Raw genomic sequence first — 27,118 nt, forward strand, 5'->3', positions numbered from 1 at the left:
TAGCTCTCTGCTAAGCTGTGGGCATAGGCAAATGCCCAACCATGCTGACCACTGACGCCAGCCCCAAATGTGCACATTCGTCACTTTTTGTCGTGTTTTTCATCCTTCAAAGTGCAGCAGCCAGGAATGGGAACTGGCTTCCATCAAAAAGCATTTCCTTTCGTGGGCTCTGCAGGGGCAGGCAGATGTTCTCTCCTCGTGAGCTGGATCCGTGGCAGGTCACATCTTTTTTTAAGGCACCCTTGGATGTTGCATGCACCAAGTGAGGGGCACAAGCATGTAAATTTCCTCAGCAAATTGAATGCAACTTTTATGCCCCGGCATGAAATCAATGTGCCGTTTGCATATTGATTTTATTGTTGCCGTTTTCATTCCCACCCCCACCCGCCGTGCCCTCCCCACTCTTATTTAATAAGCTGTTTTGAGCACATGTTGGAAAATACAGTGTGTATGTTTTAAAAGCAAATGAAATGAAACAAAATCTGGTCGTGCTCTCTTGTCCAGTTGTTTTCAGACTTCTTTTAAATTGAAAATTCCTATCTTTAATTCATCCTTTCCCCATCAGCTTGTCTTCTGGAAATGCCAGTGATTGAACCTGGGACCTGCTGCATGGAAGGCAGATGCAAAACCATTGAGCTATGGTTTTGAGCAGACTTTTGAATAACTACATGCAGAAATGATACAGAATTAAACTGATCTATTCATGGCTAGTATAGTACTTGGTTTCAAGGCTGCTCACCATCCTATCTGCTTTCCTCTGGATGAGATGCAGTTTGTCAGTGTGTCGCCCCGAACTACACACAGTACTCCAGAGGATGCTGGGACATTTTCTATGGGATACTCTCAGGCTGGAGGAAGTCGAATATGATTTCAAAGTGCCATTGCTGCTCAGAGAGAATGTGTTTGTGCCATTGTTGCTTTTGGTCAAACAGGTTATGTAGGTCCTGAATTCTTAATAATAATCTTGCACAACGTGTTTGAGCAGAAGCGAGGAAAGCTTTCAAACCACTCTGAAGAATTTGTTTCTTTTCATGAACTGAAGGTACACCCTGGGAGACACACATTCCGCCCCCCCCCCCCATCAACTGCAAATTCCAAGAGAAGATTGGTGGTGGGTGGAAAAGCCATTCAGCCCCCTCCCCAGTGTAAGCTGGTGAAACGTGCTTGCAACACCCCAATTCTCATACAAAAGATTGCTTCCCTCCCTCCCCACACTATGACGCATTGCCAGCAATTCTACTCCAGCTGCGGTCTTCGTTTACTCTACCGCAGCCTGTCCTCCTCTGATGTAAAAGTCAAGTTATTTTTAAAATATTTTTGTTAAGGATATATTTGCAAAAAAATAAACAAACAAAAAACTGGTGTGATGCATGCAAGCACTGCTCCCAACACCCCTTTCCTGCCTGTTCCGCCCCAAGGTTCCTGTTCTAACCCAAATGCAATTGAGATGTGGGGAAGGGCTGTAGCTGGGTTGTAGAACTTCTGTTCTGCATGCAGAAAGTCACAGGTTCAGTCCCCTGCATCACTAAGTAGGGCTGGGAAAGACCACTGCCTGAAGTCCTGAGGAGCCACTACAAGTCAGTGTAGACAATACTGAGCTATATGGACCAAATGGACTGGTTCACTATAAGACACATGCCTATGTTCTAGGAGGCAAGAGCAAGCCAGAAGTCTGCTTGAGGACAGACTGCAGCTGCAGCTCAGCAGTATCCAGCCCCTAGAAGCCCCGTCAGCACAATGATGTCTGCCTGTGCAACAGGGCTTTCCTCCCACTATGGAGGGCTGGGAAAACGCACAGAGCAGATTTAGGAGGACTCAAGAGGAGAGGGGGTAGCCCCATGTTGCCAGGGGAAATCCTTGCACTGAGAGGCTTACTTACTGCTACTTCTGCTTTGCATGCAGAAGGTCCCAGGTTCAAACCTGAGCATCTCCAGGTAGGGTTGCTCGGACACACTCAAACATGGCTCCCATTTCTCCACAATGGGTTTTCCAGAGTTCTAAATCACACCTCATCAGTTGCAGCACTGGCAACTTAGCGTTCATGCATGAGCTGTGTGCATATCTGCGCTAGAGGCAAGGTGCACTACCCACCCTGCCCAGCTGAGAGATTTGATTTCTAAAGACCCTGGGGAGGGAGCTGAATCTTGAAGAATAACCATACCAGCAGCTCAGTCACGAGAAAATTTTTAACAAGAATATTCCCAGAAGCCCTGAGCGGTGATTCACCAGGGACAGGTTCCAGAAAATAGGGATCACCTCTCGTAAAGAGGAGTGCAGTCAGAGTACACGTGAGCTGTCTTTTCTAAGAAGGCTTTTCAGCCCTCTTGATGGTCTCCTTGGGGAGTCCTCTGATCAGCTCCCAAGGAGCCCATAGCTGAGTAGTTGAGAACGTGTTTTGCCTTCAGAAGGTGCCAGGTTCCAGCTGTCTCCAGCTAGGAGAAAGGAGCAGGAAGGAGGTGACCCCAAGGAGATGCTGCCAGTCTGTGTTGTAGGCAGCTCTGGGTTAGGTGTGCAGCCAGTCAAATCTGGTATATGTGTCAAGAAAAGGTTAATTCTGAAAGACCTGATAAGCAGTTTTCCTTCTCTTGGCATTCTCTTGATGTGCTTCTTTCCTAGCTATTTTGAGACCCCCTCTCTCCATATGAGATGTAGCCCGTTGGCTGTTTACACACACACTGCAGTGTGGGGAGAATGACCTGAAGTTTCCATACGTGCCCCTCCCAACCCGCATTACACACCTCACTTCTCCCAGCTCCAACCACAGCGGCGTGGATCTCCTGGCTAGGCTCCCTGGGAACAGGGGCTTATTCTGTACTGGGTGTTTCCGAGGTGACAGCAATCGTATGCGATGCTCCCGTTGCCAAGGTAACTTCTCGGTAACAGGTGCTAAACCTTCAGCAAACTGCTAGGGCATGAATGAAGTCTGGAACGGCATTTATTTCCAGCTGTAACTGGGGACAGGGGTGTGAGGGGAAAAACAGTGAGGAGATTTTGTCTACAAGCTGATTTGAAGCATAAACACGGCTTATCCTACAGGTTGCCCCCAGTAGCGAAAGCCCAGGGAAATACAGGACTGTATCTAATGCTAGTTCTACTCAGAGGACACCCATTGAAATTAATGGGCATGACTTACTCTGAGAAGGAGAAGCACTGGATACAGCCCATAAGTAGTGTCCAACTTCAACATAGGCTTATGTAAGCAGATCCCTTTTAACCCAGGGGTCTCCCAGTGAATCAGGTTTAGAGTATAAAGTAAAGCAGGGATGTAGGATGTGGAACTCACTTCCACAAGATGTGCTGCTACCTTTTATTTATTTGGCAGATTAATATATCCACGATGTGGTGATGGGTGCTAGCTTGTGTTGGTTTCTTTGCTTGTTTACTTCTTTATTTTGTGTATTTGCTTAGCACCCTTTGGCCAATTGGCTCACAGTCCTGAGGACAGCATGATAGACAATGAAGGGGGTTGCTGCTGGACAGAGGCTCCAGCTCTTAGGGGCAGCTGAGCACTTTTGGGCCCGCTGAATATTTTTGGGGTAGGATCAGTATAGCCAGGTGCCTGTAGGGAGCTCACAACAGCCACATGTGATTCTCAGTTATTCAGAGGCACATGCAACCTCTGACAGTGGAGGTAGAACACAGCCATTGCGGATAAGAAGAAGAAGAAGAGTTTGGATTTGATATCCCACTTTATCACTACCCTAAGGAGTCTCAAAGCAGCTAACAATCTCCTTTCCCTTCCTCCCCCACAACAAACACCCTGTGAGGTGAGTGAGGCTGAGAGACTTCAGAGAAGTGTGACTAGCCCAAGGTCACTCAGCAGCTGCATGTAGAGGAGCGGGGAATCAAACCCGGTTCACCAGATTACGAGACTACCGCTCTTAACCACTACACCACACTGGCATTGACAGCCTTACCCTCCAAGAAAACAATAAAAACAATATGAAGTCAGAATAAAAAACAAACACTAAAAGGGCAATCAATAAGACCAACTAAAAGCAGGTGGTTAAAACAATGAATTAAACTTAGAATGATTTTCAAAATGGATTGAAGAGATTCAGGGAGGGAGAGGCCGTCAGCTGCAAACCTCCCATTATGAGGTGATCAGAATGCTGGGGGCAGCCAGCACGGGGAGGGATTTTGCCTTCATGCCCTGTTGGGAATCGAAGAGAAATATGGTTTGGTAACTTGCACTTTCTGGAGCAGTAAATGAACTGAAATGCAGCCATCCTTTGAAACCCAGACTTCTACGAATCTTGCAGTGCAGTTCTTCAGCCAATTAAAATGGACAAGAATGCATAAAGTGCACATTAAAATGCATATATTAATCAAAATAAAGGAAAAAAATGCATTGCCGATGGGGAAATTGATTTGGGAAATGTGCCTATTAAGACAATTCTGCACTAAGATGCTTAATTTACACAAGGGCTTTCTGGAAAAAAATGCAAACTTATGTGGAAATGTGGAAAACCGAACTTCAGACTGAAAAGATAAGAAGCTGAGAAAAAGTGAAATTCAAGGTTCACCCATCCCTTACTCTAAGCATCCTCTAAGCCAGGGGTAGGCAACCTAAGGCCCGTGGGCTAGATGCGGCCCAATCACCTTCTTAATCCGGCCCATGGACGGTCTGGGAATCAGTGTGTTTTTACATGAGTAGAATGTGTCCTTTTATTTAAAATGCCTCTCTGGGTTATTTGTGGGGCATAGGAATTCATTCATTTATTTATTTTTCAAAATATAGTCTGGCCCACCACATGGTCTGTGGGGCATAGGAATTCATTCATTTATTTATTTTTCAAAATATAGTCCGGCCCACCACATGGTCTGAGGGACGGTGGACCGGCCCACAGCTGAAAAAGGTTGCTGACCCCTGCTCTAAGCATTTCTTACCAGAGTGTCCACAACTATGGTCCTGATGTCAATAGCTGTCATATTGCTCACCTGTCAAAGATGGCCCAGAGGAGTGGGGGAGATAAAGACCAGGCCTGCGAGGCCAAAAGGTTCCCACCTCCTGGTCTATTTGTATATAAAGCCATCAGCAGGCATGGCCTTTTGCCGAGTGCAGAAGGACAGGTCTCTGCCCCAAGTGACTTTGCAGTCACTAACTTGACACAGAGGAGATTACAGAGTGAAATGCAGTTGCACAAATAGCTCAGCTGGTAGAGCATGAGACTCTTGAGCTCAAGGTCATGGGGTTGATCCCCACATTGAGGAAAATATTCCTGTATTGCAGGGGGTTGGACTAGATCACCCTTGTGGTCCCTTCCAACTCTACTACCCTATGATTCAGACAAAGGGATGAAGATGTTTTGACTTTCGGTACCTGAGTTCCCACAAGGAAATGGGCCTGGTAAGAGAAGCAGCTTGGTGCAAAGTGGGGGTGGAGGGGACTCAAAGGGTTGGGACAAGGGCTGGAGGGAAGAAGGAGCTTTCCAAAAAGCCAAATGAGTTACTATTGTAATGCTTCCCCCTGCTTTTTTTGTGAATGAACTAAAGTGAAATGGTTCATGAGCAGGCAGCAATTTAATAACATCATCTTTCTCTGTGTTTTCTTTGTAGCTAACAGTTCCCTGCTGGGAGGAGGCGGTGGTGAGTCTCCTAATTGATACCTTTTTCTTCTTCACAGCATTCAAATTAATATCTCTACTGGTTTGAAAGGGAGGGGGAAGGAAGCACAGGGTGCTGGGAGTTGGGTACTGCCTGTGGCTGTTCAGAATACATGAGATGCCCAGGTTGTGATCTTAAGTTCAAGAATGGCACAATATTAAATAAGTATGTCTTCCACAGTACATAACTAACAGCATTTCATTACCAGGTGAGATAGCTTTTTAAATTTTTTTTTTTAAGGAAAAACAGACAGAAATACTTGGAGAATAGGTCTATGAATCACCACTCAACATGATGGCAAAATAGAACCTCCATCTGCAGGGGTACTCCATCTTTTGGTGACAGCTGATGGGGTCAAGCAGTAGAAGAAGGGGTAACCAACATGGTGCTCCTCCATGTGTCGTTGTCCTACAACATGTTGTGTTATGCCACACCTCCACAGCATCCATTTTGTGACTGGCAACCTCAAAACTCTCTCAAAATTAAAAATGTGCCCCTTGGTCAAAAAAGGTTGGTCTACTCTAACTGGCAGCAGCTCTCCAGGGATTCAGGCAGAGAAAGGTGTTTTTTCGTCACCTGGCTGGGCAGAACAAAACAACATTTGGAAAGAATATTAAGATAATTTTGACTCTTGGTGTGTTGTTTATTTGGTTGTTTAATATTGTGCTACCTAGGGAGAGGACAGAAATCCCATTTTGTTTGCATTTCAATGTGGAGCTGCCAAATTTGTACTTCTCAAAATGTTATACAAACCAAAACACACATTCACTTTTCTGAATTTTGCAGTGCAATTCTCCAACCAAATAATATGCACAAAAATGCACATATTGGGGGGGAAATGTGGTTCAAAATGCGCACACTGATTAAAATAACATACAAAAATGCATTATAGTAGGATAATTTGCCTACAAAATTGTGCATATTAGACAAAACTTCATATAAAATATTGATTTTTTACCATTTTAAAAAAACAATCAATGTGTAAATTGCTGGGAAAATGGAAAACATTGAGAAACCAAAACAGATCCAGACATCCTGAGTGCTACCCTCAGGATTTATTGTTGTTAGCCGCCCTGAGCCCAGCTTCGGCTGGGGAGGATGGGATATAAATAAAAATTATTATTATTATTATTATTATTATTATTATTATTATTACCCCACCTTTCAGAGTGAGCCCTCAAAAGGCAGTTTACAATCAAACAATTGAACAAACATGCAACAAAAACAGCATCTGATAAAACCATACATACAGGGAGCTGGCAAAATAAATAAAAGCCTGCCTAGATGTTCTTTAAAAGCTGAGTGTAGAGAGGCCAGACAGGGCCATTCAAAGGCTAGTGGGCTGTAGGGGATATGACAGAGGCAGGCAGACTGGGTGTTCAGAAAAAAGTGGGGCTAAACATCTATTGCTCCCCCTGACCTCTGGGTCTTTCTGCCAATGAGAAAGTTCTGAGTTCTTTTGTGATGACTTCCTGGCTTGACATTGTGCTATAGAATATTCAAAGGGGGAGGGGGGAACCTGTGGACCACACTGAATTTGGATGAGTAAGGGCCCTCCCACCCCCCCACCCCACTTATGTGTCCTTTCCTTTGCCCTTTTCCAAAATGGTGGGCATTGTCAGCATACTATGTGCTCTGAATAAGAAGCCGCCCGCACTCCCCAGGGCTCTTCTGCAAAGGCTGCTCTCCATGCAAGTAGCAGGTTGTGCTTGGCTTTTGACATGGCACCTGGGAGGGCTAGCGACTCCCAGGATTCATCTGTAAAGCAGGGAGTGGAGGTCACGCTTGGTCAGCGGCAGCACATAGCTCTCCAAGATGCTCACGGCTCTCCAGGTGTTAGGTAGGCAGGTGTCCCCTGGTGCAGGTTGAGGTCGGCTTAGTTTTTGCTCACATATGGTACACAGACAGACACACAGAGAGAGAGATGCACTTTCAGGAGGAGGACAGCTATGCGCCCTGTCAGCTGACATGCCCGGGATCACTGCAACTAGTATTTCTGTGTGGTGTGCACACAGCCTTAAAACAAGAAATTAACCATCTTAATAAACAAACAAGTAAATAAATTCGAAAACAGTTTGACACCAGCAGAAGCACAAATAATGTAGCCATGAAATATTATAAAGCAACGGGGAAAACATATTTAAAACACAGCCACCATAAAAAATGTGGGATAATTATGGGATAATCCTATGCCTTTCTACTCAGGTGTGAGTCCTACTGAGTTGATTGGAACTTACTCTCAGGTAAGTTGAAGTTAGCTTTAACTACAGCAGTTATGCCACTTCAGAAGGGAATAACCATTTACCCATGAGCCCCAGCAAGTATGGCCAATGTCCAGGGGTGATGGGAGTTGTAGTTCAGCAAACAACTGGAGGGCCAAAGGCTCCCCCACACCCGATGAGCCTTCTTGAGGATTGGTACATTCTGTTAATTCTCCAGTTCAACAGTCACTCATGCAGAGAAGCAACAAACAGCCTCCTCTGGGGGCAGGGAATTTTGCTGCAGGCATGGACTAATCCAACCATGCATGAGGCAGAGGTGCAGCAAAATTGCCTCCCTCTACCCCACCCCACCCACAAAAGGAGACTTTGGAAAGAGGCAAGTCCAGGGCAGTTACTCACGCAGAGAGACGGCAGGCATCCTTCTCTGTGGGTGGGCGATTTGGAGTTCACAGCAGCCTGCAGTTACTTGATTCATTCATTTACCTGGACTGCTAGCAATTCTCTTCACGAACTTGCAGACTGGTTTAAAGAAAGAGCGGCTTTCTAGGGACTCCCAACACTGCAGAGATACAAGAGTGTGGGGAGGGGCTCCTCTCGAGTTGAAATGGCCCTCTGGCCAAGCCTGCTCTAACCTGCAGCACAGTGCCCCCCAGAGGCAAGGCTGCCCTTTACCGGTCTTTGCCACTACAGCCCCCTCATCTGTATCCCATCCATGCCACGCAGCGTAGGCCTCGCTGAGCCAAGATTTCACAAAGTCAAAGCCCAAGGTGGCAGGAGTCTGGAAGCCGAGCCAGCCAGCAGAAGAAAATTGCAAGGAAATGAAGGAGTCAGGCAAACAAACAAGCCCCATCCTGAGGCCACTCGCTCCCAGCGGCATCACTGCCAATGTTAATGGGTCCTTTATTTATGCCTGACCCGAAGTGATCCCATTTTATTTCCACTCTTTAAAGTCCTGGACCTGTCGCCAGTGTGCGTGGGGCTTTTTTCGTACGGTGATAAACAAGAACCAACCGGGATTTATCCTCCCGTCCATTAACCTGTGATCTCACAGCTCGCAAATAAACGCTGAAGCTGCAGGCTGCCTAACGACCCACCCACCCACTCGCTCGCCCAACCTCTTCCTCAGCTTACCAGTCCTGCAGACGCAGCAGCAAAGTGGGGGACAGGGATTGGCCGGGGGGGGGGCATAGCACAGCACAGCCAGCCTGGACAAAGAGGCTCCTTCTGTTCTGCAGCAGGGGAACCTAACAAGATTAGAAGAATCTGGCTTTCCAAGCATCTGGACCTCATGGTCTGAAAGAAAATGTGCCGCTCCCAAGAATCGAGTGTACAGTGGTACCTCGGGTTACATACTCTTCAGGTTACATACGCTTCAGGTTACAGACTCCGCTAACCCAGAAATAGTGCTTCAGGTTAAGAACTTCGTGCTCCAGTGGCGCGGTGGCAGCAGGAGGCCCCATTAGCTAAAGTGGTGCTTCAGGTTAAGAACAGTTTCAGGTTAAGTACGGACCTCCGGAACAAATTAAGTACTTAACCTGAGTATTAAGTACTTAACTGTACAAATTAAGTACAAATTAAGTACTTAACTGTACAAGGTGTGAGACAAAACATGCAGATTCTGAGAATCTAGTCCACAAGGACTGAGAGAAAACATGAAGCTGCTAAGAATCCAGCCTGCAAGGTCTGAGAGAATACGTGCCGATCTAAGGATCTAGTCCACATGGTTTGAGAAATATATGTTGGTAGTATACCAGGAACCTAGGCCTTGAAACAAGAGCTTTGGTATTAGCCTGGTGAGCTAGTTGCTGGTCACCAAGGAGTCGCAATCTCTTTGCCCTCTCCTCTTGTGCATGGAGAGTTGTGCAAAAAAGATTTAAGAGATTCATGGCTTTCCCTCTCCCACCTCTCCCACTGTATTAGTCATAGGATGCTCCTCTTTTCTGAGTCAGACTACTTGGTCCAGTGCACTCAGTGTTGTCTGCAGTGACTGGCAGCTAGGGACGTCAGGAGGCAGCAATTTCCATCCTATCCTGTGTTCGTCACAATCAGTTCTGTTTCTGTTCCACTGCAGTTCGGCTGTCCCACTTAGGTCATTATTTTCAATGCATTTTGATGGAAGGGAAATGCCATGAACATAACGTTTGCAGACTAAAGCAAAAACAAAAAACCCTGCAACAGCAAACACCACTTGTATTTGCTTGTGCAATATCTGGTCCTGTTGAACATGCAAATTGTGTCAAATTCCTCTCCCATTTCCAACAGAATTCTCTTACATCCTTGCTGGCAGCTGCTCTCCAGGGTTTCAGGCAGTAGGCATTCTCAGCACTACCTGGGGGTGTCGGGGATTGAACCTGGGACCTTTTGCACATCAAGCAGATGCTCTACTACTGAGCTTCAGTATTTGAGGCTTGAGCTTATTTAGCAGAGGAGTAATTCATGACTGGCTGTGGCCCAGACTGTGTCCTTCCCCCATTTCTGTCACAGAATGCATCTCACTTAGCAAGCACACCTGCTGTGCAGTGTTGCTGGAATGTCAATCAACTTCCTACCTTTTGCAACTACAGAAATTCCCCACCAACAACAATGGGCAGTGCTGAGTGGGTGAGAGCAACAAATGAACACAGGAAGCTGCCTTGTCAAGCCATTGGCCCACCCAGCTCAGGACTCTCTACAACTGGCAAATTCTCTCCAAGGTTTCATGCAAGGGTATGTCTACCTGGGCCTGCCAGGGATTGATGCTCTACCACTGAGCTAGGCAGGTGCAAGAAAGCATGCAGGTAGAATCCTCCAGGCAGCTCCCTCCTATGCTTCCAAATGATTGACTTATGGTAGCTCTCTGCTTGGAGCAACAAAAGGGATCCTAGGGAAATAAATAAATAAATAAGTCCAGTAGCACCTTAGAGACCAACTAAGTAGTTCTGGGTATAAGCTTACATGTGCACGCACACTTCTTCAGGTACCTGCACGCATATGAAAGCTTATACCCAGAACTACTTAGTTGGTCTCAAAGGTGCTACTGGACAATTTTTTAATTTATTTATTTCGACTGTGCCAACACGGCTACCTACCTGAATCTAGAATCCTAGAGAAAGGTAGCTTTCATTCCCCCACCACCACCACCACATCCCAGGCCACACCATTGCACTCGCTCTGCAGGGAGCCTTCTGTGTAGACCACACACCTGGTTGCTTGGGGGGGAGAAGGTGCTGAAACAGTGTGCCCAATCTCCAGAGCTGGAGCTCATCCTGTCTCACTGCATGTTTTCCTTTGCCAGTACAGGGGACACTGGATTGCACATACAATACTTTGCATGCAAAAGAACCTGAGGTTCAATCCCAGCATCTCCAGGTAGGGCAGTGGGGCAGCAGGGCACATTGTCTGAAACTTTGTAGAAGCTGCTGCCAGTCTGTGTGGACAGTAATAAGCTGGGTGGATACCAGGAACTGAGCTAGACCATTTCCATTGTTTCCAAATTTGCAATTAGATACATGAATTACCATCGTAATATTTTATGCAAATCCAGTTCTTCATTTGTTTTCCCCTCTCTCTGTTTGGTGATGCATTTCCTCCTTCTGGTGGTGGTGAAGTGTAGACCACATGACAAATGTAGTTTGGCCCTTACAAGTGGATAGCCAGCAAAATGGGCAGATCAAGAAAATGCCTTTTTTCCAAGCTACATCTGCGGGACTAGTCCAAAACATTTTGACACTTGAAGTGGATAAATCCAAATTATTCTCCTCCCACCTCTTCCTCCTCCCTCTCCCCATCCTCCATAGGAGCCAACTCCTAGGGGCCGAGGTCCCTTTGGGCCCCCCAATAAATTATTTGATGGGGCTGGACCCCTCAAAGGTTGATGGGCATTGCCACTCAAATGGTGTGTGTGTGCTATGTCATGTGATTGTTTATGTGGGGTGGGGCTTACCGGGGTCCCCCAAAAGTTTATTCAAGTTGGCACCTCTGCCCTGCCCCCCCCATGAGTGCCCTGTCCTCCCCCCCCCCCATGAGCCCAGGAAGGCAAACACCAATGTGGTAAAACAATAAAATTAAAAATAATATAAAAGCTTTTTTAACAATCTCATACCTTAATGCCTGAATATTTCAAGGTGGCCAGCGGCAGTAGATTTCAGCCATCAAATGTCTGGGAGTAAACAGGAATGTTTTTAACTTCTTCCTGAAAGTTAGTAATGAGGGGAACAGTTGCACCTCACCAAGGAGGGCATTCCGCAGCTAGGGAGCCACCATCAATAAGTCCCTGTAACGGGTCAACACCACCAGGCATCAGTCAGCAGCGGCACCAGCAACAGGGCCTTCCTGCTGACTGTAGGATCCAAGGTAGTTGATAATGCTGTCACCCCTCCCGCAAATTAAAACAGAGTGGTATCCAAGATTCTACTTAAACTAGGCCCATTGAAATGAATGGAGCTAAGTGAATCACACTCGTTAATTTCAGTGGGTCTGTTCTGATTAGGCAGGGCCTCAGACGTTGCATAGGTTCTTACACCTAGCATTGCTGCCTGAATCACCGCAGTTCAGCCCGCTTATCTCCCCTCACACGATTGCACTTGAGTGTTGTGCTAGCAAACCAACCGCAACTGCTTTCTTTCTTTAAATAAATAAATAAATAAATAAAATCAACTTCAGAAGCTTTAATCTTACGATGAATCTGAGCTGTTGTTATTTCAGGGTAGCGGCAACTCACAATGCATTCAGCAACATTTATTATCTGAACTGGCATCCTCTGCCCTTCAGAGATCTAACCTCTGGAGAGAGAGAGAGAGAGAGAGAGAGAAAGAGAGAAAGAGAGAGGGGGGGAGGGAGGGAGAAAGCAGGAGACAGTGGAGGGGGGGCAATGGGGCATAATCTTCAAAACCGCAAAAATAATTTTATGTACGATGTTCATTTTTGTATAGTAAAAAAATATACTATTCATGAGCTTTTAACACTCTTCTTCTCTTTCTCCTAAGGCTCATAGAATTATGTGCAAATAATTAACACCGTTCGGGATTGCACTCATAAGTTTCTCTATCCCCAGCCCCTCACTAGCTCCCCCTTTCTCTCCTGGTTTTAAAAGGCACACACATACCCTGGGCAAAACAGGGGCGATTAGAGTAGGAGACAGAAGGCTTTGTTGTTACCATCTGGAATGGGGAAAAAGGTGGACTTTTTTATATATATAGCCCATGACCATAGTAATTTATCAACCCTGAGTAGCTTTCAACGAAAAACATACCTTAATCGTGTAAACAAATAGTCAAAAATACACAATATCCATATGGGGGTTTCACAGCTTTTACCCAATTATATACCAACATTTTGGCATGTTATATACCAAAACATTCCTCATTTAGTCTGCTATCTTACACTGATCAGTGATCAATAATCTTTCTGCTGGGCTGGTATAAAGCAATACTCACCCATTCTTATCTGCCAGCATGGTTCCTCCCAATTACTTGTGTGTCTTAAAATAGGTTGGACGGTACCATCCTGAGGGATTAAACTAAGTACTCCCCCCCCCCAAAAAAGAATATGACCTAGTAAAATTATTTGCCATGGTGGCTGTCAGTTCTGAGTTGCTTTCACTCAAAAAAAAAAAAAAAAATTAGCTGTATAAATAATGATAATAATTGCCAGAAATAAGTAGTAATCCAATATGAGCAAGAAAATGACAAAAGAACTTGTCAAATGCAATATATATTTTATGTGAAGTAAAAAAATCAGAGAGAAGAAAGCAAAAGAGAACAATACATTGTCACGAATATTTTTAGTATTACGCTGCTGCGTTGCTACTATACCTTCATTCACAAATCCGCAAAGAAGAAAAAGTTAGGTACAAGGTTTCCTCCAAAGTTTTAACGCCTTGTAAAAGTCATTGTCATCATTCTCTACTACTTCAAGGACAGATTCAGAGGCATCTTCGTCACCTTGGTTGTCGCAACGTTGTATATGGCATCTTGCCATGTGCATCAAACCATTTTTCATGCAGGTAGGCAACTCTGCTGGACAGTTGTGGATACATTGTCTGTGGTGGCCCAAAGCTTATTTTGGGGTGCACACCCTATCGTCTTCTACATATTTTGGCTCTGACTAGATTATCTGCTATAAAACAAATGGGTTTGTATCCAACATTAGTTGTATTGACAGTGGTAGCTGGTGCCTACTGGGGGCTGGTGAGACGGAAGGCAGGAGGGCCAACAGTAGGTGGAGCCAGTGAGCCAATGGCAGGCAGAGTCACAGCCAATGGTAGGCAGAGCCAACTAATTCCAGTTTTGTCGCCATCCTCCTCTGTCAACAAGGGTCAACACTGAGACCAAGGAGGAGGAAGCTGAGAGCCAGTTCTGCCCCCTGGACTGAATCTAAGAAAGAAGGCAAGTAGGTGGGCACTGGTTGAGGGCAGACTGAAGTTGGTGGAGCAGTGCCCCCTTTGCCCAAATGAACATACCTCCACTTCCTATTGAACTGAAATTAATGGGCATAGCTAACATGGGTTCATTAATATCAGTGGGTCTACTGTCAGTAGAACTTAATTTAATACAGCCCTAGGACTGAGTTGAATTGACCCCATTCTAAGGTCCATGTAACTGGAGAGGAATTGGGTTAACAGATGAAGCTTTTCACCAGGTGTGCTACCTCAGCAGATACATGATTCATCGCTGATCAATGTCAGGTAGCAGGCTAAATTAAGAAAATGTTGACATATAATATGTAGAAGCTCCTCAGCCTTCATGAACAATTTTATCCAAAAGTGAAATCTGAAAAATAAGATCTTAATGTACACTAGGGTAGTTTCTCCCCACAAATCCTCCCTATTCTTCATCCAGGCACTCAAGGATGAGCCAGCTGAAAACACTGTAGTGGGAACAGTGAGAGGCGTGGCCTGGGGAGAAGGGGTGTGGCCAAGTAAGGGCATGGCATGCGGAAAGTCCCCAGGCTTGGAAGGCCACATTTGGCTCCCAGGCCTGAGGATTCCCACCCAGTGTAGACAGAACTGAGATGGATGGACCAATGGTCTGATTGGAAGGAGGTGGCTCCCTATACTCCTTTGTAGGCCCAGATGAAATAAGTACAGCATGCATACAAATGTTGTGCTTTATCTCTGAGCTGTGGGGCTATAGACATGTGCCTAGTCGGTGGAGAAGAGGCTAAGTGCATTCATTGTTCCTGCCATTAAAGTCACTTTGCCAAATGCTGTGCGATCTTTTTCCCTGGATAGCCAAAAGATATTCGGCCCACCAGAGCGGGGGGCGGAATTAAACTCCTAATCAGCAAAATAGCTCGATGCTTTAAAAAGAAGAGAGAGAGAGAACAAAATCAATTTCTCCATCTCCAGAAGGATATGCGTATATCTCCCCCTAAATGGGAAGTGACAGCGCTCACTTAAAACCACGGTAAGATTGATGCCACAGAGAGCAATCCTCCTGACAACTGGGGACGCTTTTTGCTGCTACTGGAGGGGCTAAAAATAGCTCTTGCAAAATGCTTCTGTGGGGGCACATCTGCGAGTGTGTTCATCCAGATGTTCCTCCAACACCTGGAAGCAGAATGGGCTTGAATATTTGTGGATACAGACAGATATGAATGGTGGGAAAACACACGGTTGGGAAAACTGCAGGATGAACCACTTGAAAACAAAAATGGATTGCGCAGGCACGTAAATGTACTCCCTAAAAAGTAAATCCAGCCCCCCCCCAAAAAAAAATCTGGGTGAAAGGTGATAAAAACAAAGAGTAGAAAAATAGATGTATAGATAATACGTTTCGGTTGCACAAAGCTTAAAGATGGCCATTCCTTTTGAGCTTTTGTACAGCTGAAGACCCCTTGGGCTTTTGGTCACTCACAAAAGCTTGCTGAAATGAGCACTGATAGCTTCTGGTGACAGGTGGCTGTTAGGAAGTGCACACACCCAATGATTAATGCAGTGGCTATTATGGCTACAACCCCAATGGCTGTGTTCTGCCTCCACAGTCAGAGGGAGCAATGCTTCTGAATGCCAGCTGCTGGGAACCACAGGAGGGAGAGTGCTGCTGTGTTTGGGTCCTGCTTGCAGGCTTCCCATTGGAGCAACTGTTGGGCCACAGTGAGAACGGGACGCAGGGCTAGATCCAGAAAGTTCTTTGTACGTCTCTGCGTAAATACAGTGCTCTGAACATTAAATAATGCAAAGTACATACCCTCCAACATTTGAAAATAGGGACGTCCTATTCCATAAGAACAACAGCAATAATAATTTTATTATTCATACCCCAGCCACTCTGGGTGGATTCCAACATATATAACGACATAACAAAGCATTAAACATCTAAAAACTTCCCTATACTGCCTTCAGATGTCTTCTAAAGGTTGTTTAGTTTAGTTACTTATCTACCTTTGCTCCAGGGTCGCATAAATCCATACCCTCCCAACATTTCTCTGATGAAAATAGGAGTGAAAAGCAGAGGCAGAGCTAGCTGCTCCGGCACCCGGAGCAGCGTGCACCCAGGGGGCAGGGCTAGCCGCCCGCGGGGGCAGGGTGAGTGTCCCAGGGGGGTGGGGTGAGCCTCCCGGGGGCACCGCCCATGGCGAGCATCCGGGGGTGGTGGTGCAGCAATGACACCCCCCTCAGGGATGACACCCCAGGCAGTCTGCACCCACCCACCCACCCCCTTCCTACGCTCCTGGTTCTAAGGAAAAGCAGGACATAAAGGTAAAGGTAAAGGTACCCCTGACCATTAGGTCCAGTCGTGACCGACTCTGGGGTTGCGGCGCTCATCTCGCTTTATTGGCCGAGGGAGCTGGCGTACAGCTTCCGGGTCATGTGGCCAGCATGACTAAGCCACTTCTGGCAAACCAGAGCAGCACACGGAAACACCGTTTACTGCTGGAGCAGTACCTATTTATCTTTGACGTGCTTTCGAACTGCTAGGTTGGCAGGAGCAGGGACTGAGCAACGGGAGCTCAACCCGTTGCGGGGATTCGAACCGCCGACCTTCTGATCGGCAAGTCCTAATTTGGGATTGTCTCTGGAAAATAGGGATGCTTGGAAGGTCTGTAAAGTATTACAAGCTACTTGAATTCTCTCTCTCTCTCTCTCTCTCTCTCACACACACACACACACACACACACACAAATACCACAAATTATCATGGTAACCACGCTTGCAGCCTTTTCAAAGCAGGAAATAGCTTTTATTCCAGTTAGGTGAGTTCATGGTACACTGTGCCTCCACAAAGACATACTTCCCGAAGATTTATTTGCACAGAAGAGTCTTGTAATATCTTAACAAGACTCTCTTGGGGGGCGCTGCTTCCTATACCGGACTCACAACCCGTCCCCAGAGTTTATCAGTTTTAAGGTTGAGGGAGATGAGCTCCCTCTGTCCTGCTAACATTCTTCAGCTCTGCAGAAGACACAGCTCTTTACCCTGGCCTGTCAAGCTTCCTTTGACACCTGAGAGATAGATTTTCAGATCCCATCCTATTCCTGGAAGTGTAATTTGTTTTAAACTGTTTTTCCTGCTCAATTTTAAATTCCTGTAACCTGTTCTATGGTGAAGGGCAGGTAAGAAATTGAATCAATAGCAATAATCCTATTAATTTCTGAATTTAACAAGAAAGAAAAGGGGAAATGGGGGGAAAAACAGGAAAAGATGAAACAAAATTAAAGAACAAAAAGAGGCGGGGGGAGGATAACAATAAATCATAACAATGACCTGTGAGCAATTTTATTTATCAGTGGCACAATGGCCATTACAAAAGATGGGAGTAGTCCATATACTGCACTACTACAGATTGGTTGTGGCAAATCTAAACTGCTAAGACAAACACCAGGCAAACAGATGTAAAAGGTAATATACAAATAATACTTCTAATAGACCACCATCAGTTCACATTGCAGATAATAATTTTATAAATCCAACGATGACGGATTGACTTAGAATTGGCTACTTCAAGATGAGATGGGCTGGGAGTTGGGGTTTTTAACTTGCAGCTGTGTCATTGGTAACATTGTTTTTGGTTCTTTTACTTATCCCCAGAAATATCCCCAGAAAGGGTAAACCCAGATTAATGAGAAGAAAGCCACAGAATTGTCACCAAGTTCAAGTCAGAGAACCTAAGTTAGACGTGTCTATTAACACCAGTGGGTTTCCTCTGAGTCGGACTGGTACTGGAGGCGACCCTTGGGGTGGACTTTTGATGCCGACGGTGTCATACAGATGCTGCAGACAGCGTAATTTGGGTGTTTGGGACCAATCCCACAATAACTTCCAACGCCCTTTAACTTAAGCACACCCTTCATCCACGCATCCCGGCTCTTCTCTCTCTTCCCCCCTCCCTTCCCATCCATTGCACTCTAGTGTCACTCCCCAGATGTCCTTGTCCAGAAGTACAATTAAGCCCATTACCTTGGATTTTATTTTCCTGCCTTTAAAAGTTGTTTTGCAATCAAATTAAAAAGAGAGGAAGAAAGATGGGGAGCGGGGCGGGCGGGGGAATTGGGGGAAGGAAAGCTGCCCTTCCGTTAATGCACTCTCGCGCTGCTAAGTGCCATAAATCTCGCCGTGGCGTTAAAAAGCTGGACCTCGGAACTCGGCTATTTCACAAAAATCTGCCATAAATCTCTGTCAAGCCAAGCTAATGAAGAGAACAACAAACTGTCAAGAGGGGAAGCTTCCAGAGGGGCCCCTCCCTGCTGTCCCTTATATCTTCTCACACCGGACGTCAAGCTGGTGCTTTTTAGAAAAGAAAAGAAGAAAAAACAGTGTTTAAGGCAAGGGGCCAATTGCTTCCACTACCCCATTAACAGATGCATTATGGTAGAAGCATGTGGGGGGCTGCCTTTAGCACCAAAGACAGCGAAAGGGCTGGATTTTAAACTCCCACGAATCTGCAGCAGCCTCTACTTCAGCTCTGCAAGAAATGAGATGATGCTCAAGGAAACAGCTATGGATGGACCACTGGGCATTGCCTGTCCAACTGCTTTCCATGCCAGGCATGCTCCAAGGCACCACAGGCCTGTGGCCAGGGATTTTGTGCGGAGGGGGTGCCTGAAGCAGGCGAGGAATCGTTGCAGTGCAGCCAGAACAGAAATACAGGTAGCCTGATATGTTAACGTTACTGAACAAGCTTCAGTATTCACCCAATTGAAGTATCCTAGAATTTAAAAACTAAGGCCCTAGTGCCTGTCAGTCATCCTCCTAGTTTGCATTCATTGGCCAGAATGCTGGAAGGGGTGAGAAAGTTGACTCCTTGGAGCTCCTCCATACGGCCTGTTTATTGAGCGTTCACCCTGTTTGCTTACACACAGGTTAGGCTATAGCCAGTCTTTGCTGAGCATTCCTTCTGATTTGTTTGTGGGGAGTTTATATGACAATCAGCATTCATTGGCTTGCACAGTGTTTATACACCTTCCCATGAATCATCTGTTCATCCCACACTTTTCACTGCATTTTCCCACCATCACATCCCCTAACCACAAAAAGCCCATTGTTTTTGGTTAATCAGTCGTCTACTGTTTATTTTTTAAAGTGGGTTTCTTGCAGTGAGTTGACAGAGTGCTTTAATCCACTTTAATTGTGCAGGTCTAAATTTCTGGTATGTGATTGAATTCTTTCCTGCACAATGCTGACAGGCTAAAGGTGACCTTAGTGGGCCGTTTCGGAGAATGCTGTCTGCACACCCTTTTCTTTTATCTGCGCAAGGCAATTATTTGCTTGCTGGTTTGTTTATAGAGCACCACCGTGTCCTGCTTGTGGGCTTCTTACAGGCATTTTGTGGGCCTAAGGTGACCACGCGACCTACTTTATAGAGGACAGACCTTTATTTGAAGATATTGTACGTATTTTGAAGAGCTAGCTGGTCTAAGTCTGGTTTAAATAGAGAAAACTATAAGGAGGAAAGGCAGGAGGGACCCTGAAGTTGGCTATAGGCTGAGCTGGCACGCAGATCATCTGGTCTTCCCCATTACGGCAATACAGTGGTACCTCGGGTTAAGTACTTAATTCGTTCCGGAGGTCCGTACTTAACCTGAAACTGTTCTTAACCTGAAGCACCACTTTAGCTAATGGGGCCTCCTGCTACCGCCGCGCCACCGGAGCACAATTTCTGTTCTCATCTTGAAGCAAAGTTCTTAACCTGAAGCACTATTTCTGGGTTAGCGGAATCTGTAACCTCAAGCGTATGTAACCTGAAGCGTATGTAACCCGAGGTACCACTGTATGTATTTTACTTCTACATCTATGCATATATATTAGCATAAGCAGATTTTATGCAAATCTGTCTCCTCTGCTCATAGAATCATAGAATTGTAGAGTTGGGTCATCTTGTCCAACCCCCTGCAATGCAGGAATATGCAGCTGTCCCAAGAGGGGATCGAACCAGCAACCTTGGCATTATTAGCACCATGCTTTAACCAACCAAGCTATCCAGGCGAGGCAATGCATTCCCTACTTTTTGATGATGCATAAGCAACCTCCTTAGGTTGGCCACTGTGGTCGTATGGTGCTTTGTGGCCTAAAACTAGGCTTAAATAAATAGATATCTAAGCTGGATGGTGAACTACATGTTGTTGTTGTTGTTGTTGTTTAGTCGTTTAGTCGTGTCTGACTCTTCATGACTCTTCGAGCACGCCAGGCACTCGTGTCTTCCACTGCCTCCCGCAGTTTGGTCAGACTCATGTTTGTAGCTTCGAGAACACTGTCCAGAACTACATAGGGCTCTTCTTATATTCATTGGTTTAGCCCAGGGGTGGTGAATCTGTGGGCCTTCCAGTACTTGTTGGGGCCATCTTTCCCATCAGCAAGCATAGCCAACAATCAGGGATAATGGGAGCTGTAGTCCAATGACCACGCGCTCCTACCCCCTCATTTAACCAGAAGAACAAATTCCTTCCTAGCTTTTAACATAGAGCAAGGCAAGCTGTTGCAGTGTGAATGAATATCAGATGCAGAAGACAGAGAAGAGCATTCATCAATGTGAAAGGTGCGCCCTGTGGTGAGAAACTAGGCAATCGCCTTTGATATGAGGCTACGGACGTCCCTACTTTCATCTGTGAAATGTTGGGGGCTATGTTGGCTATAGAGATGGGCAGATCCTTCACTTTTGTTTTTGCTCTGGTTCTCAATCCCCCCCCCCTCCCAATCTTCAGTTCTCCCCATTTGTATATAAGTTTGTGACTTACTTAATTTTTAAACGTTCTCATGAAAACTCATCAGTGTTTCTGTGCAAATTTCTCCTAATATCTCTGTGTGTGCAATTGTGCCTGACATAAACATTTTTGCAAAAGCATTTTTTCTATAATATAATGCATTTTTGTATGTTATTGTCACTAATACATGCATTTTAAATGCTCACTTCACCCTAGGATACATTATTTTTGGTTGGAGGACTTCACTGCAAAATTCACAAATTTGGGAGGGATGGCTGTGCTTCTGTTTGTGCATTGTTGGAATAGTGTGAAATTTGCTATATTTGCCTTTTAAGTGTGAAATTAATTGAATTCCTCCCCCATCCCTAGTCCAATACCATGTTCTTTATTCATCCTGGACTTGTGGTTTGGGTAAAATATATGTGGAAAGGCGGTTTATAAATGAGATAAATAAAAATGAATGAATGAACAAATCAGTGGTTAGGTATGAGGCTGATGGCATCTTTACATCATGGACTCTTAATTGTTAGAATATCCCTGCTCCCCAGGAATCCCTGGAAACTCTAATTCTGTAAGACAGTGGCTCCCAAGCTTTTTGCCCACAGACTACTTGAAAATCATTAATCTTTATGCCTCTTGTGTCAATTATAATATGTGGTCTAGATACTGTGTTTTTAATTGCATTTCTATTGCTGCTTTTATTCTATATTGTATTTTATTGTATTGCAGTTTGAATTGCAATGCGGTTAGACACAATATAAGCAATAAAAGTACAATTAAAAATCAATATGAATATTTCTTAAGCAGCAAATCCACAGGTGCCTGGGGCACATGAATTACCATTGTGGCCACTGATGGTCCACAGGCCACAATTTGGGAACCCCCTGCTGTAAAGGATGGATATGTTGAGGAAAAGCGTTTTGTCATTTTATAAGCTTTGTGACTTTGCTGCTCAGTTAATTTTTTGAAAAAAACAAACAAACACGGGCTGCGGTGTATTTTATGTGTTGTGACTTTGCTGTTATTTTTATTGATTATAATCCAGTAATGATTTATTGTAATTGGTGGGAGTGGTTTTCTGCTTATCATTTGCTGGTTTTGAGAGTTGCTTTTTATCGTGCAATACTATATTTCAAATGGATTATTGAATATGACTACAATTGATTTAAGTTGTTTCTTTTCATAGACACGTTTTTCATTATGGCATTCGCGTTGGATCTGATTATTGCAGGATGTGTGATCTTTGTTATATATTTTGTCACTTCTGTGGCTTAAAAACTGTCCCGTGTTGTAGCAAAGTGGATTAAATGAAGTGAAATATGGGGAAAGAATCCTTCTGAGCACCCTCACTAAACCACAGTTCCCAAGCCATGATAGGTGGAGTAATATAAAACCAGCATAAGTTTGCAGTAGGGATCCAAACAGACAATAGGGGTTTGGGGGAAGAGGGGAGGGTCAAGGTGGTATGATACCATTGCTGACAATTGTATGCACACCTTTGCAGCAGGTCTTTTGTGCTGTTTCAAAAGCCTGTTTTAAGAGCAGCCATAGCTGGGGTGAGGACCGAAGCACACTCCTTTAAAATGGTTGTCTGTTTAGATCTACAGTTGATTGTGTTTACTGGTCTTGTATAACTTTGGCCACCATGACTTCCCAAGGAAGGAAGAAATTGGATTGTGGTGGGTATAGAAGAACAGAGATGGAGAACAGAGAAAGGGAAAATGTAGGATGAAGAAATCAGAATGAGAAGAAAGTGGGTTGACTTATATTGCTCCCTCTAATAACAAACTATGGTGGTGAGTGCCAATGGAAACAGAGCTGTAATGGGGCCTTTGAGAAACAATATAAGCAGCGTGTTCTGGGGAATCTTGAGGTTTACAGAAGTAGAACTCTCTTTTTTTAAGCCTAAGAGGGCAAAACAACAGCCTAGTGAAGACTAAACATGCTTCAATAGGTAAGGAATGCAGTGTGTTAGTTTGAAAGAGGAGGGAAGGAAAATCCAGGGGAGAGGAGAGTGGGATGTCCTGCACAAAAGGAATAACTGGCCAGAAGTCTGAACAGGAATACTGTGTGAGGATATACACTGCAACTATTTGTTGTAGGTCTTAGGTGTGCTTACATGTAAAAAAATTGGTTACTTCACCTCCTTTGTATATTTTTAAGTGAAAACTTAAGAAGATTAAAAGCTATTCAAGAGCATTCTTTATATGCAGTTTGCCATCCTCTGCCTTTTGTAGGTTTTGTGGACCTTTACAGTAAAGTGAAACGTTATAAGCATGTAAAAATGGAACACCAGAAAATTAATTATTTTTTAAAATGCACCAGTGAAGGATATGAAAACTTAAAATGGGAAAGATTCAAAGACTGGGTTGTAGCCAGTGTTAGTCCTACTCAGAATAGACCTGTTGAAATCAATAAATCAGTTAGTTATGTCCATTAATTTCAGCAGATCTACTTAGCTGGATACAACTCATTTCCTCCCGTTTAAGCAAATGATTGCCATAGATTCCTGCATGGAAATGTAAAAGCCTGCCATAGGGGACAGTGCTTTGGACCAACCGAGCCTTCTCCCGCTGATGTGGGATGCCCTGTTGGTCTTCAAGAGATACCTGAACGTCAAAAGCGGGGGTGCCTGCCGACTCTCTCCTGGAAGAGCGTTCCACATCATATGATTGGCAGCACTCAATGTCCAACTTGTACTTGGGGTCATTCAGGCCTCTGTAACATGTGGAACAACTAGCAAAGATCCCTTGAATGCAGAAGCCAAGCCCAGATGTTATTGAGTGTGCGTGTGCGTGTGCGCGCGCACACACACACACACATTCCGCCTATGGGCTCCTCCAGATGACCTGATTACTGAGAGCATTCATCCTGATTTGTTTGCACAAAACTTGTGTGAAGGTTAATGTCTGATCCTTATTAAGCATTTGCTCTGATTTGTTTACATGGCGATAATGAGCTTGCATTCTGATTTACTTGTTCGGTGGTTGCACTTGTTCCCACTAATCAGTTATTTATCCCATAGTTTTTAGTGCATTTCCCCATAACCCCTAACTGCAGAAAGTTCATTTTTTAAAACAGTGGATTTGTTGTGCCAGAGCATTTTCATCCACTTTAATTCTGCAAACCTAAATTTCCACTATGCAATTAAATACGTTCCACAACATGATGACAGTCTGGAGGTAAGGATGGCGCAGGAAATTGATTCCTTTCACATGTAAAATTTAATCTACCTAATTCACGCTTTCTGGGGGGGGGGGGGAAATACGCAAAATGAAACAGAACCATCCTTCAAAATTCACACATTTGAATTATGTAGGGCAGTTCTCCAGCCAAATAATGTGTACAAAAATACACTATATTAGGGGAAACTGCCTTGCAAAAAATGCATGCAAACGTGTGGATAGTAGGCGAAATTCACACTAAAGTGCTGATTGATTTTTCACGAGGATTTAAAAATAATAGTAACTTGCAAACTGATTTGGAAAAGTGGAGAGCTGAACTTTAAGATTGGGGAAAATGAAAAGTGGAGAAAAATTGAAATTGACAGATTTGTACTTCTGCAGATGACCTAAATTCACCCCCAACCAATACAGTCCTGAACTTCTCGGCACCTTCCACACTAGCACTGCTCTCCAAACTACAGGTTGTATCATCTGTGTCCTGCTCAGAGTAGACCCATTGAAATTAATGAACCTTAGTTAGTCGTGTCTTTTCAATTAAGTGGGTCTAGACACTGAGTAGGATTAGCTTTGGATACAACCCTGTGCGCCTATAGGAACCACCCAGAGAGGCAAGGCCTCAGGCCTACTTTGGCTGTCTTGCCCTGTGGCTGTCCATCCTCACCAGCATTTAGTTATCTAACAAGGGTGTTTGTTTGTTTGTTTGTTTGTTTGCTTGCTTGCTTGCTTGTTTGTTTGCTGCCAAGTAAATCCCCTTTTTAAAATGGCAATAGAGGCAGGGTGGGGCAGCAGCATCTGGGTGGCTTTGTGCGTGCGTGCGTGCGTGCGTGTGTATGTGTGTGTCTCTTTTCAATTTCATATTTTGTGTTTGCTGTTTGTTTTCTCGTTCCTGCCAACAACAACAGTGAGGCGTAAACAAGCCGGCGAATGTACAGGCTGGTCCTCCAGCTCCCCGGAGGGACTTGGCGTCTCTGCCGCCTTAGCTAGAAAGGCATTCCTGCCCTCTTTTCTGCTACCACTTCACAAGAAGCCAGCCTTTTAAGCCTCCCCGCTCCCCATCCCCTGCCCGGGGGTGGGGGGAAAGAGAATAATCAGTTTCTTTAAGAATTTCTGCTCCATTGCTTTCCCTTGGGTTGGGGTTGGAGAGGGGGAAGAGACTGACTAGAAGCGGGAGATGCGGGGGGGGGGAGGGAAAGAGGGAAGAGAGAGAGGCTAATTTTTCTGAAGCAAAAAATGCTTCCCTCAGAAGATGTGCGTAGACGATGCTCATGGTTTCAAAGCAGAGCTGCAGAGAGGCCTGTGCAGCTGCTAAAGCCTCCCCCCACCTCAGGGGACTCCCACCCCCTTGAGATTACAGGGATACTGGGCCAAGTTTACTGTATTTACTTACTGGGGGTACGTTAAGGTTGCTTTGTGCCCCCCACCCACCCCAGTCCCAGTCTTCTCCTGTTAAAGCTAAGCTACTTCATTGTGTTGGGGGATGAATATATCTGGTATGATGGTTCTGACTGCCGACATGAGACAAGGCCTTGGAAGATTTGATTTTCTTAATATCAAGCGATTATTAAGTTGGGGGCTGTGGGAAAGGGGGAGCAGCTTGTTGGGGGATATGATTCAAATTTAGCAAGATCCTAGCAGGGTCATTGTTGCAGGGGTAGAGACAGGGTGCATTCCAGTCGTTTTAGTTCCTTTATGACTAAGGAAGTCACCCCCTGGCCAGCCCCAGAGGCACCATTTGCCTAGGGAGCTTGTAGGCCAGGGCTGCTGCAGCAAACAGCCACGCAAGCCTTGGGGAGGCAGAGGCACAAGGGGGCATCAGAAGGAGGGAGGGAAGGAAAGAGGGACAGAGGCCAGCAGCGGCGTAGCGTGGGTTGTCAGCACTCGGGGCAAGGCAAGTAATTTGCGCCCCCTAACCTGGGGCAAGGCAAGTAATTTGCGCCCCCTAACCCGGGCCAAGGCAAGTAATTTGCGCCCCTAACCCCATACCTGCCGCCGCTGCCAGCTTCTTCTTGCTGCTGCCTGGGCTGGGGTATTTACGATAAGGTAGCCACGGCGGCGGCGGGTCCATATCAGGTGATCTGAGGCGAGTTGCCGCTGGCGCTGCCGCTCAAACGACGCCGCTTGCCCGGAGGAGGAGGGCAGAGAGGTGAGGAAAATGCAACATGGCCCAGCAGCTGCAGCAGCGGCAGCGGCGGGGGGGCTGTGAGGAGGGGCTGCCTGGCGCGCCCTCCGCGGCCCTGACGCGCGGGGACCGCGGCGAGCGCTGAGAGCCGCTGCCTGCCGGACGCCTTCAGCCCGGACGCGCGCACAGCTTGTCAGTTCCGCGAGACATGGGGCTCTGCTACAGCCTGCGCCCGAGGCTCTTCAGCGACTCCAGAGTCGCCGAGCGCGCCCCCCCCTGATGTTGCGCCCGGTGCGGCCGGCCCCCCCTGCACCCCCACGCTACGCCACTGGAGGCCAGTGTTGCCCGTGGCACCCCTGACCATCATTTAAGGCACCCCAGGGTGCCATGGCACACTTGTTGAAAACCACTATTTTAAACCATTAATGTGAATGTACCCTTAGACCCTGAATTTAATAGTGTTACTCATTTCCCTTCTTCCCCTTTGCCTTCCCCTCCCTCATGCATACACATTCCATGCTTTACAACAGGTTCTATGTGCCTGACATGTCGAAGCAACAAAGAAGCAAACAAGTCTCCTCCCTCCCCCGATTTTAAAAGGAGAAAAAAATTCTCTGAGCATGTGCAGTTTTGCATTTTAAACCCTCTGAAATCATCGCACCATCGCCACTACAGGGATAACATTTGCTTGTACTGCAGAAACAGGAAAATGTGTTTCCAATGCTAAACACATTTCCTTGGGAATAAAGCGGCATTTTGTTGTAGAAAATGATTTTTGCTTAAATTACAAACAATAAAACAAGCATGGTTAACCATGTACGTGCCTGGCTGGGCACCCCCAATTATAAAATTGGGGGGGGGGACTG

The 27,118-nt window shown here is 45.6% G+C and overlaps 1 protein-coding gene across 3 annotated transcripts in view; it reads left to right on the forward strand.

Moving 5' to 3' along the window:
• MACROD1 (mono-ADP ribosylhydrolase 1) overlaps window positions 1-27,118 on the forward strand; it is a 311,747-nt gene that overhangs the window by 224,143 nt on the left and 60,486 nt on the right. For 2 of the 3 annotated variants that reach the window (XM_081843020.1, XM_081843021.1), the window contains exon 4: window positions 5,560-5,589. The exons of the other annotated variant lie outside the window; for it this stretch is intronic. In XM_081843020.1, coding sequence (XP_081699146.1) covers window positions 5,560-5,589 — 30 coding nt within the window. The remainder of the gene's footprint in view (window positions 1-5,559; window positions 5,590-27,118) is intronic. 3 annotated transcript variants of the gene reach the window in all.

The sequence above is a fragment of the Podarcis erhardii genome (assembly GCF_964252035.2).
Source record: "Podarcis erhardii genome assembly, chromosome: 15".
Classification (NCBI taxonomy): Eukaryota; Metazoa; Chordata; class Lepidosauria; order Squamata; family Lacertidae; genus Podarcis; species Podarcis erhardii.